At 49.8% G+C, this 12,500-nt stretch overlaps 1 protein-coding gene across 2 annotated transcripts in view; it reads right to left on the bottom strand.

Moving 5' to 3' along the window:
* Positions 1–12,500, bottom strand: part of LOC119096346 (adenylate cyclase type 5) — a 184,609-nt gene that overhangs the window by 30,032 nt on the left and 142,077 nt on the right. For both annotated transcript variants that reach the window (XM_037219193.1, XM_037219194.1), the window contains exons 10-12: positions 7,581–7,734; positions 5,749–5,846; positions 4,048–4,132 (exon numbers count right to left, since the gene is read on the bottom strand). In XM_037219193.1, coding sequence (XP_037075088.1) covers positions 4,048–4,132; positions 5,749–5,846; positions 7,581–7,734 — 337 coding nt within the window. The remainder of the gene's footprint in view (positions 1–4,047; positions 4,133–5,748; positions 5,847–7,580; positions 7,735–12,500) is intronic.

Below are 12,500 nucleotides of genomic sequence, written 5' to 3'. Positions count from 1 at the left end.
ATATATATATATATATATATATATATATATATATATATATATATATATATATATATATATATATATATATATATATACATATATATATATATATATATATATATATATATATATACATACATATGTACATATAATCTTAACCTTGTCATTGTGGTGGGCACGGTCCGCCGCACAGCATACAAAAATCCCAAAACGTTGAACATAGTCTCGCTACGTTACTTACGTTAGTTAGTTACGAACACGTTAGTCCTGTAAAAACACGTGCTAAATGTAACAAGGTTATTGCGCAGTGAGCATCGGAACTCAGCGCTCAGCAGGCGGCCACAACAAAAACTTCGCTGAAAAGCACGGGGCTTTACTTGACTCTAACCGGGGACGGCTAAGAGCATTGCGTCCCGCGCATTTGGTCCAAAGGCTTCACGAGCTCAGGGGCGTCCAGTCTTTCCAGAAAACATTGTATGAGAACATAAGATCACACCGAGCAGACTGTCACTAGATGCAACAGCTGCTGAAATGCGTCAGGCGACTGTTATAGACCATTCCTGGGTGATGTTTGTCGGACGTGACAGCCAGCCACATCGGAAACTTCTGCCGAATACACCCCATGCGTCTCAAGTTGGCTGCAGCTTTAAGACTTCGTGGGCTGGGTAAAACCATGGGTACCGACGGGTGCGTCTACGGGACGCATACGGATATGGGTAAAACATTTACGAAATGTCAAGTGCATGCTTCAAGAAAGATGACAATTGTTGCTGCCTGCTCTTCTTTTCGTCGTAATTAGTTTAATCACACTACTTGTGCAATTACCGCGGCGAAAGAGTAAGTTTGGATGAAGCTTTCCTGAAACTGTTCCACAATTTGCCACTGCAGTTCTGGAAAAATGCAGATGAGCCGGTACCGGGTGAGTACCACTGATTAGGAACGGCTAGCTTGTGGGTACGAGCACAACATCATGGAGAGTGGGTGGTTTGGTTAAAGGGAACACCATCCGTGTAGGCCTGTGGCTCCAGCTGCTTCTGCCCACATCGCGCAGCCATAGTCCAGTGCAGGTCGCTCGTGTGAGCTGCAGACGAACCCCGGTCTGTGATTCACATGATAACGGCTTGTGGCTGAAATAGCTTCGTGTTTTTTTATAACCATAAGGTGCATACCAAAAGTTAATTTCTTTCATCCTTGTGGAACGGCCGCGTAACGCAGCAGATGTTTCTGTTCAAGTCACAGTTTGACTATTTTACTGCGTTTCCTGGATTCCAAGTTGCAGCTAGGTGGAGTACCGTGAGTCCTCCTGGTGATCGTCACTTTCGATTCATCAATATATGAAGCGTCATCCACTATGGTGCGCAGTAATCATTCAAGACAGACAAAAGGTAACCGGCACCTACGATCCGCTTGTCCACGTACTACGCGTTGAAGGCCGCAACGAAGTCGTACCCAATGACGTCATACCACAGCCCACCTACAATGAAGACAAACCGCCAAATGACTCTGCCTAGCATTTAGGGCTTTGGTGAAAAGAAATGGTCCAACCTGGATGAAACGCTGCATTTGGGGCAACTCAGGGTGGTCGGTTCAGAGCACGGACTCTCATTTTACTTTGTAGAAACCACACCTTAGCTGTTTTTGTCCCTCGTGGTCCACATATTTCAAGTTGCACTTTTAGGTTTGGATAAATCCATATCAACAGGGCAGCTCCAGAAGCGTAAAAATAGCGCCTGAGTTGGGGACAGCTTGCTGTCGGGACAGGCCCCTCCCACCACCAACGCATTCACACATGCCGCGTCAATGCATCCCGATTCCCTTTGGCAGTGGCAGGCCGTGTGGGTCGTTAGCGGGCCTCTGTCCCGGCCGGTATGTACAACAGCCGCCAGCGGCCATTGATCGCGGACGGCGGCCGGGGTCGGCGCCCTGTCGCCGTCGCCAGCCGCTCTGCCGCAGGGGCCGCCGAGCGCCACCGCCGGCGCCGCGTCCAACCCGCGCCCCGACACACTGCGGTGCGGGCGCGGAGAGGCCGAGGCCGCTGGCCGGCGCAGGACGTTCTGCCGCAGGGGTCGCCGAACGCCGCCGCCAGCGCCGTGTCAGACCCGCGCCCCGACACGCTGCGGTACGGGAGCGGGGAGGCCGAGACCGCCGGCCAGCACAAGTTTTAATAGGCAAGCCATCTTCTCTCAGGGAGGCCACGTTGGAATGCTTACAGGCCAACTGCTGCCGCCTGCAGCCGCTGCGGGGCAGCCTGATACCTAAGTTGCTAATTGGAGCTGTATTTAGAGCGATGTCAATCAGCAAAATTTAGCTTATTTCAGAATAAGAAAAACGTCCCGGACTGGGATAGATTATTTGCCGTCATGCGCCGTCCACACTGCCTCTTCGGGTGGTGTGGATGACGCTGTGCGGTGTGGAAGGGTAGACCGAGGCTCGGGAGGTGGGCCAACGCGGTGTGGCGGGGCGGGGCGTGGGCCAGCGCGGCGTGGCAGGGTAGGCCGAGGCCCGGGGCGTGGACCGGCACTGTGTCGCCCACAGCTCAACGCCATTTCGCCGGCTGTGGCCCGATAATGGCCCGCCAGCCGGCCACGAAATCGAAGCGACGGCGGCAGCCGTGGCTAGGCCGCGATGTGGACAGGGTGGTCGTCTCAGGCCAGGCCTGACCCGGTGGCCGTCTTAGGCCCGACCTGACTTGGAAAGTCGCTTCCACACGAATGGCTGGCTGCCGAATGGTGTAGCAGATTTCTGACTGTATTACGAGATAGGTTAGTGACGGTCCGGCTCGTGCCAGTCCTTATCGAGGGTATATCAAAGATGCGCCTTGCAAGTTCGAATCTCATATTTCCCAGCGTCTCGCCCGACCTTTTCTCCATCTACTCCGCACACACCATCCACATGTACATCAAGCAATAGTCAAGTTCTCTTGCGAGTCTGAGTCCCACTCGATAACAGGCGATTTGCTTCACACAGCATTATCGAACGGAAAGAATCACAACCACGGCGCGCGGGAATAATGTATTATTTCGTGAGGAATAACCCATGGACATCACCGTATGAGAGGCGTGGCTAGTTGCCTAAGCCAATCAGAGAGAGGGGGGATCGTCTTGCGGTTCGTGAGCCCGACCGAATGCGTTGTTTGACGCAGAGCCGAAGACGCGCTTCTCCAGCGTAAGTATCGAATCACACCACTGATAGCATCCCATTATTGAAATCGAGAAACCATTGTCATAGTTTCCGGAAGATTATATGGCATGATTTGAACGACTTATTTCCCAAGAAGCTAAACGGCCTTAGAGACCTTTGTTGGAGCATGATGAGTCCAGACATATTTGACCAGCTGTTCATAACTATGGACGCGCGTGACGCGGTGCAGTCAGACGGAACGGTTCTGATGGACGTCCCAGTACCGTGGTCCGATCGCACTACCGGTGGTAGTATGGACTGCTAGTAGCCGCCGCCAGCCATCACAGATCTTAGTTTCATTAAGTGAACTTGGCCTACAGCTGTGCCGGTGATGTTGGGCTGCTCTGTGTGAAGGCTGTATGTAAAGACTGTGTTCATTGTTCGGTGACATGTATGAAGCGGCAGGTTCAAACATCCTGACACGCAAAGACTGAACCACAAGGAGTCTTTTGAGTAGAATGTCTGTTGGAAGCAAAGGTTATGCACACAAACGGAAATGGCAAACTTCTCGGAAACTGAATGCCCATTGTCGCCGGAAGTGTCAGCCAATTTTCCTCATTACATCAAACAAGCGGAGGGGGAGCGCGGGGGGGAGACACACAATGCCACGGCAGTGTACCAGGCTCTACGCGGCCAGGCTCCCGGGAGCCCCTCTCGTACTCGACATTTGCGTTTTATCATTCACCAGACACGCATTACTTAGCACTGACTGCGGTTTCGTCATGCGACAGACAACGAACAAATCGACGACTGGCATCTCTGCCGGAGACAGCGCGTCTGCTCCCGGCCTGTGCTTTCCTCAGGCTGCGTCGTAGAGGAGCGCAGACCGTCACGCTTGTCACGTACGCGTCACGCCCGTCGCGATCCGCGGCGAGACCCGCTTACCTTCCAGCTCTCAGCCATGACCAGGTACGCCGCTCCGATCACCACCACACCACCCACGAAGAAAGTCGCCGTGGTGAGCAGCGTTCTGCAACAAACCACCCGCCACTCAGCTTGACAAAGCGCAGCACAATGCTAATAGATTCAAAGATATCACTGGGTCTGTACGGAATGCCACTTAATTGCCTGATAAGTCATGATATTTGAGACCAGATATAAGGGGCCTGAACGGAACTGGGGGGTTGACAAGTCCTCACGACCGTGCGGCTGGCGCTGCCCGAGCTGTGAAGCAGGTGAAGCAGTTCGTGGTGACGTTGATGGCCGCGTTCCCCTGGCCGCCTGACGGACTCCAGCACGTTCAGCAGCCCTACAGCGTGCCCTCAGGTAACCACACATCTTCCTACTGAAGTGGTTGCGAACCCGACACCAGTGATTAGATCGGGCTGGGTAGCGATAAACAACTAACAAACGCTTTGTGTGGTCGAGGTGCGGCCAGCCGGCGGAGATGCGGCCTTTTGTCTAATGTTCAAGAGACTAACTCGTAGCAGATGCTTGCAAGTTTTTAAAACAGTATTTCCTGCTCCCAAAAAAATCTAAACTAGCTCCAAAACACTTTTATGGGTTGGTTGTAGCCGCATTACGTCAATCCGTCATCGTCAAGCAAATCATTTGGCAATCGAGCCCTGTGATTGGACGGTGAGCATGCCTCACGTGACGTCACGAACTCATCCTCAAGGCAGGGGGAAGTATGATTGGACCAAATACTGTTTTTTCTTTTGGCACCGTGGTGAACCCTGATCACATCTCCGGTACATATACATTCTATTGTATACGGATTGTTTCCCCTTAATAAACATGCCTACATTCGCCAGCTTCATGATAATGCAAAATGAAATAGTCGATCACGTTTCGTGCCAAGTATCATACTTTTTGAAAATATATCTGGTGTCGGCACAAAATGTCAGTGGACATCTAGTTTGAAAGCGTCGACATCAACTGCGTGCGCTGCGCGCCACCCGTTTATCTGATTCGAAGCAATTCGATTTATCCTTAGTTTATCCCTTCGGCTTGCTCTGAAGATTAGAAAGATCTGCGCAACCAATCCGTTCAGCCCCTTAAGCGTCAGCAGACGTAAAGCGGTTTAAAGCAGTATATGAGTCAAACCCATTAACAGCCGACAGCACCGGCCGGTGTTGCCACCGATACCGATTTCACTTTGTGTATTCAAGACACGACAGCCTTCCTGACTCCAGCAACGTGCCGAAATCGCTGGTCTGGGAATCGGCCCGTAACGGACGGTCCCAACGACTCCGTGCCACTGCCGGCTGTTGGCGCGTGGAGCGTGGAGCGGCCTGCCTCGGCGGTTTGCGGCATTTTGAGCAGGCGTCCAGCTGTGGCGGACGCGCCGGGCTCCTTCCCGGAAGCAGGTGTCCCGAGCTGGGAATTCCCCATGGACAAGCGTGCCAGCGGAAACATATATTGCGGAAAGACATAAAAAGAAATATGAAAATATTGAATGATCTCGCGCATGATCAGCTTATGATTTACACACTAATTAGAGTTAGCGGCGATGCACGAACGATGCAATGTGATTGCTTCCACAACGTAATGTTGATCCTGATACTGCATCCAGACTGTCAAGGTACTGGACCAAGGGATACGTGAAAGATGCACTCAAGACAGACATGCGTTGAAGAAACTTACTGTGGTACAATGATGAACTGCACAGCTACGATGAATCCAAATACTGTGAATGCGCTCACAAAGTAGACTGATAGCATTTTGTCACGCTTCGTAGAATACTGAAAACGAGAAGCATCAGTTAAATATAGACCTGCGAAAAAGTAATACATCGTCGGGATCACAAAATGTCACATGGTATGTCAGCTTCTCGGTCCTTCCTCCATTATTTCATGAAAAACGAAGGTCATATTTGGTTTGATTACATCATAATAAAGGAACCGTTCCACGTTTTCACAGGGTTTTGAAATGAGACAGTCATCTTCAAGACTTTTCCCTGTAGGTCACAATTATGACATTTTTAGACTAAAAATTCCCTCGTTTTTGTGCTTGGCCGACGTGAACTTCTGCTGACTACTTCGCGCCGCCTATTTTCAAGTCACTCAGAAAAGTATGACGTAAAAGATACGTCACACGAATTCGTCTCCTCAGCTGCCATACTGGGCTCAAGGTCAAGAAAGATTTAATTTGGTTTTCAGCTAGCTTAACGCGTAAAATGCAATCCTTGATCACTAACCGCGTTTTGTGATATAAATGCAGGGATTTGGACATCGTTACTAAATATGACGGGCATAGTACCAGGAATTTAATAATTTTGGAATAAAGTCGTAACCGAGAACGCTAATGCAAGTAAGAAACATGTGATAACCGGAAAAATATACAAGAACACCACGAGAAAGGGCCAAAGCACGTGCACATAACGATCATCGGGTATACTCGCAAGCATCTCTTAGCACGCCAACTTCCAGAGAGTCAAAGTACTTCGAGTGAGTCAGCCCGCCCGCCACAGTGACAATTCTGACACAACCCGTCTGACAGCGACTCTGACATTACGAAGCTCCATGACGTGATCGAAAGATCGCGAATTGAGGGCAATATTTACCAAACAGCAAAATCACATGGTGAGTTTTTCTGGCACATCTGACCGTTACTCACTATCTTAAAATATAGTACACTGCTTATTACTATCAAGATTAAGGCGATTGATTATGCTGTAGACGCATGATTGTGATATGAGTTCCCGTTAAACAACATGTTGGCGCTCCGCTTAACTTCATCTTTATTACGTTGCAAATGGCAGAGGGGTGTGTCAACCCCCGCTCCCCTACATCAGTCCTCGTTATGGAGAGACGGCGAATCAGGGCAAGAGTTAACCAAGCCGCATTATGTTGGATGTGATTAGATTAGGTTGGTTTAGGTATTGGTTGGGTTAGGATGTGCTAGGGTTCTCACTGCCACAATTTGTAGCATTATGTTGTGAACAAGACCGATGACACTCCCATCATTGTGTTGAAATCATCCATGAGTTGTTTAAATCAAAACATTGATCATTGTGGTATAATTGGCTGTATCTGCACGTTTCTTAGATGACACCAATGGTACTGTTTCGTCAACAATATCCCAAGACTTGGCATTTCATCGATAAATCGTAATCCTACCAAACAGGGAGCTGCAATGCTATACTCGCTGCGCTGCCGTGGCTGACTGGGTGGTGCGATATCGGGATTGATAATCGCAACCTTCTACTGAGCACGATGCACGCAGGACATCATGAGGGAGACTCAGTCGCTTTCGGCTCCACGTAGACCATGTTCAGCGTCGCTCTCAGATTGACCTAGATGCACTCTCAAGGTCACCTCTGCTTGATATGTGTCGTTCTGAAGACCACTTTCTGTTCAATGCGTACTATATTCCGGGTCATCTGCTCTGCACGGGACACACACCAGGTCACTTTCTGTTCGACATGGGCTCGCTCCTGGTCCCCCTGTGCTCGATGTGGGCCCGCTCCGCGTTACCTTTTGCTCGATGTGAGCCGAGTTGAAGGTGAGTAGCAGCCGCCGACAGTGCTGGTTCCGCAGACGGTCTATGCTGCGGGCGTCGATGGCGCGCGCCAGGTAGTCGTCTACCTCCTCCGCCGTGGTTTTCAGCTCTGTGCCCGGCAGCAGGCGGCTGACGAGGAGACGGAGCGCCTCATTGTGACGCACGTAAGGCACGTGGCGCGATGTGACCAGCCACACAGCTCAGGCAGGGCAGCTGACGCGGGACGTGCCGCGCACAGTCAGGGATTCGCCGCTCAGAGCCGTCAGCAGCCAACCAGACCGGTGGACATCCAATCAGTGAATGATTAGGGGCGTTACAAAAGTCACTTGCCGTGACCAGGAGAACGAACACAAGACAGCGGCAGACACGCCATGCTTTTGGTGAAATGCAAAAGCAGTTCGTGGTCTTTCGTGTAGAAATTCATTGGGCACGTCAATGCTCTATAAATAACAATGCTAGTGAATAATGGCCCGCTGCAAAACAAGCACATTCTACGGTTCTTCGAAAGAGATCATAATGTGCCGTAAAAGCAGTAAGCATGTCATCAGAAAATCGAGCACTTCATGATTCCAGCTATGTATTAGGTAAGCTACAATTGCTTCATTTATTATTTTTTGCTCAGACAGCACAATCTCACTTTGAGCAAATATGCCCATTAATACGTCATCATACGCTTGAATGCGTTATGGAACGTTTATATGACGTCAGAGATGTTGCCAAACTGGCCGTGCGAAATTGCCACCGTAGCAGACTGGCTGACTCACTTGAAATATTTCAACTTCTCAAGAAGTGTCGTGCCAACCGATGCGCTGTTTTTAGAACCCCAACATGGTTATGTGCGCGCGTTCTGGCCCTTTCTCGTTGCCTTCTTGCATATTAATGTGATTTCATATTGTTTGCTTGCATTCACACGCATAGTTACGGCGCCATTCTGAAGTTATTCGATTCAGTCTGCTTTTCGTCATCACTCGTGACGCTGTCCACCTTCCTGCATTGCATAGCACAAAACGTAATTCGTCTTCAAAGCTTGCTTTTGGTTGAGACGTTGACCAACTCTGAGAGACAACTGAATTGCGCTGATGCCAGAAATCGTGCTGACGTACGTCAGACATGAATGACTCGACGGTCATAGATATCTTGGCCTTGGGCGCCATATATCTGTTTATCTCTCAGACTAATTATATGTAAAAGCCACGTAGGCATAAGGAGTGTCACCCCAATAGGGTGGCCGTATTTACGTGACGTTACTATGGCGTAATGCATGGCTGGGTGACTTTGAAATCGTCTGGAAAATCGTCTTCACAAATTAACAGGCGACTTACTTAGAAACCAGACGATTTTAGGCCTTGAAAAGGGCAGGGCCGTGAACTGCTCCAAGTGATCTTTTAAATAGTTGCATCAGCTCAAAACCTCATACAAATGTGGAGCACTCCTCATCAAGTTGGCACGGATAAGAGAAGACGAGAAATCCAAGGGGACAAAGGCCGCAGGAAGTCGATGAGGCACTGCTGAGTGCCTATGATGACACACTCGGTATCATAATGGCCAATGGTTATCATAATAGCCAAATCATCCCCCTGCCGCGACGTATGATGAAACACTCGATATCATAAGCACGGTTGAAACGCCGATGCTGACAATATAAAACATGTTCGCCCTGTAGCGTCATATAACCGTACCTCCTGGCATGCGGACGGTTGATAACTCGACATGAGAACTCTGATCTCATAATGCCGAACAACGAGGTGTAGTTTCCTATTCGTTTGGAAGAGGGGGCTGGAGCCCCTCCCCATACACCTTGGGGAGAAGGCGGGTGGGGTCTGAGGAGAAATCCAGCTATTGGCGTTTTGAGAGTAGGCTGCATAATTATCCTACCGAGCAACAAGACCAACCTTACTGATAACAAGCAGCGTAGTTTTGTGCCTGGAAAGGTCCTTTTCAAGGTTAGTCTTTTTAGGGTTGCGTAATGTATACGAAGGCTCACTGCCGAAACAGACATACAGCTGACACCATTCGATGCCTTGCGGTCGCGCCGCGTGACCCGCTCCCCTCCTCTCCTCAGCGTAACACGCCCGGGATACAGGAGCCACGCGCCGCCGTTCCGCCGCCCACAGCGGTGACGTTGCGATAAGGATGATATATTTATTTTTACGTCGTTTTAAGACCTTACGGTAGCAGCTTTCGTCGACGGCTATCCTAAAATTCGTCTGATCTCATCCTGCCGCGTCCGATAGCAGCATGCTCCGTCCAATCCCCTCTGACCTCGCCCCTTTCGTCCGATTCCCGTCGTTTGGTATGCTTCTGTCTGGCTCTGTTTGGTCCCGCCTAATCCCGTTCTCTCCTGTCCGGTTTCTTTCGACCACGTCCGGCGACGTCCGGTGCCGTCTGATTAAATCCGGTCACGCGGGGTCACGTTCCGGATATGCCAGAAGCTTGCCAGGCTTCAGTTATTTCCCCCGAGTAAGCATTGTTGCTGTTGCCGCCCAAGCCGTCGGGAATCTCAGGGCAGCACCGAGGGGCTTAAATACACATCAGAGAGGATTTTTGTCGGATGGCCCCGAAAGACCACAGCACGGTGTTACTGGACATGTGGTTGCATAGAACAAAGCATGTGTCTTAGGACACCAGAATACTTGCAACTTAAAGACACGTTCCACATGCCTAAAGTACCCACTCACGCACAATCCTGCAAGCCTTCGGCAAAAGGACAGCTGTATGCCCTTTAGAACTCAGCAGCAGTAGAGGGTCGTATAAGAAGTGCGCCGTTGTGAAGAGCTGGTAAACAACAGACGGAAGTGCTACCAGATAAAAGTGCTACCAGACAAAAGTTTTCGGAAAACTTCGGCAATGATGTTTTGCTCGGTATGTGCTTAGAGCACACGTCGAGCCATACTGCCTCCAGTGACGCTTGAAGGCAGAGCACGTCAAAGCAGCTGATCGATAAATCATCACCCAGTAATTCATGGCAGTGCTCCTTCCACTCTCAAATGTCTGTCTGGGCATGCGTTCACAGCAGTGTTACTCACTTCTCGACACATTCCTTATATCACATGTCAGAAGTGTTTTCCGTTATGTGATGTTATATAACAACTCAAAGGAAAGCAAAGTAATCTCAAATGATCGCAACGCAAATGATTTCCAGAGGTGACACTAAGGATGCAAACTTGAATGAATAAATACTTAAATAAATGCTTCACAAAACAACACGCTTGTCTTAAACGTAATGACACATTGATTACTTTTTCATTGCGTGTTTTGGTTTTCACGAAAATATTGGCATGAAATTTATTCAAATGAAGTAGTCATTCGGGTCTGCCATCTTCTTCCAAAAAATATAATGATTCAAGGGCGTTGCCGTCGGCTGCAGAATTGATAAGTTCATGCGTCCCAGCCCTTTTTACGCTAATATTCATGCACTCGCTTAACGCGTAATAATACATTTTCCATGTTTTCATTTATCTATTATCTATTAGTCTCCACGTATCTATTTTCTCACACACATTTGGAGAGTCGTAGCGGCGAAAGCTTTGTGTCCTATTCCCCTCGGCTCTACGCTGACATTGATGTCTCCCCACGCTCCACAGGCGATTCCTGTGACGTCACTGATTGACGTCGGGACCGTGGCTCATCCGGTTTGGAGGTGGGGGGGGGGGGGGGGGGGTCTGTATTGCGGCGTCAGACGATGCCCAGGGTTCCGCTGTTTCTGTTTCGGTGGTTTTCGGGTGGTTTCTGCATTTACAGAAGTGTGGACGGATCAGCAGACCCTGAAATAATTTGTTATTTGTATTTCTATTTACTGCCGATGCTTTCAGAAAAGCCCTGAAACTTGGCTTTTGCGAAATCCGTTGAACGATGACGCATACAAGGGGAGTGGGTTTGCGTGCAATGACGTTTCCATACAAGTTGGTATTACAGGAAAAGGATGGAAGGAAACGTAGATGAAGAAAGAAAGCCCAGGGCAAGAGAAATGGAATGGATAGCTGCTTCACGGAGCAGGCAGCGGGAGGGCGCCAAGCTCACCTGAACGATTCAATGATTACGCATGAAGATGCATGGTGGAGTGGATGGCATCAGCTCGATACAAACGCGGTACAGCACATTTGGCTACCTTGCGCTTCCGTTTGAATGCTTTCGTCTTATGCACTTGGAATATTTCAGTAATTTTTGTGGCGTGTGTGCTGGATATCAACACGTCGCTGTTTGACCTGTTCGGCTTATTTCTCCTTTCAGGTTTCCGATGTTCAGCTTCCCTGATGTACATCGCGACCTGGCTGAAGCCACTGTGGCCGCTGACGCCCCCTGCAACGATCCCCTGCACCAGCAACTCCTGTGCTTCAGGGATGCGGGTGCGGCACAGGCTGAGACAGCTCTTGCGAGTACTTGTACGTCACCTGCGGTGTCTCTGAGGCCGCAGATGGTGGTCTTCGCCTTGTTCAGCAGCAGCACGAGTGCGAAGAAAAACAAGACATGACAAAACATCTGTTGCACACATCAGTGCTTGACGAAATCGTCTGTCACACCATCAACCCCACTGTGTGAACTCATGGACGATCCGCCATGGCCCATATTCGAATGGCAAAGGTGAGCGATGGGCAATCTCTTCGTCCATACCCTACTGGGGCTCCCTGACTACCTCGCCCTTTCGGAGGTCACGTCGGCTCCTTTGACGTCTTAAAGCCAAGGAAGATTGAACGACGCGGAAAAGACCACCGTCCTGTCGGTGTTGTTGCACGACCACCGTTGCACGACGTCGTCGTGTGGACGATTCAGTGGTATCTGCTGTAGTAATTTTATCACGACATTGACCTGAAGTCGAGTGCAAGTGCTGCAACATGGGGACGTTCTTAGCCTCTGCGCCAAACCTACGCACCGCAGTGCCACGGAAATGACATCAG

This window comes from Pollicipes pollicipes, unplaced genomic scaffold (assembly GCF_011947565.3).
Source record: "Pollicipes pollicipes isolate AB1234 unplaced genomic scaffold, Ppol_2.1 Scaffold_4295;HRSCAF=5057_pilon_pilon_pilon, whole genome shotgun sequence".
Lineage (NCBI taxonomy): Eukaryota > Metazoa > Arthropoda > Thecostraca > Pollicipedomorpha > Pollicipedidae > Pollicipes > Pollicipes pollicipes.
The sequence above is the reverse complement of the archived record's forward strand: the minus strand, read 5'-3'. Positions and strand labels throughout refer to the sequence as shown.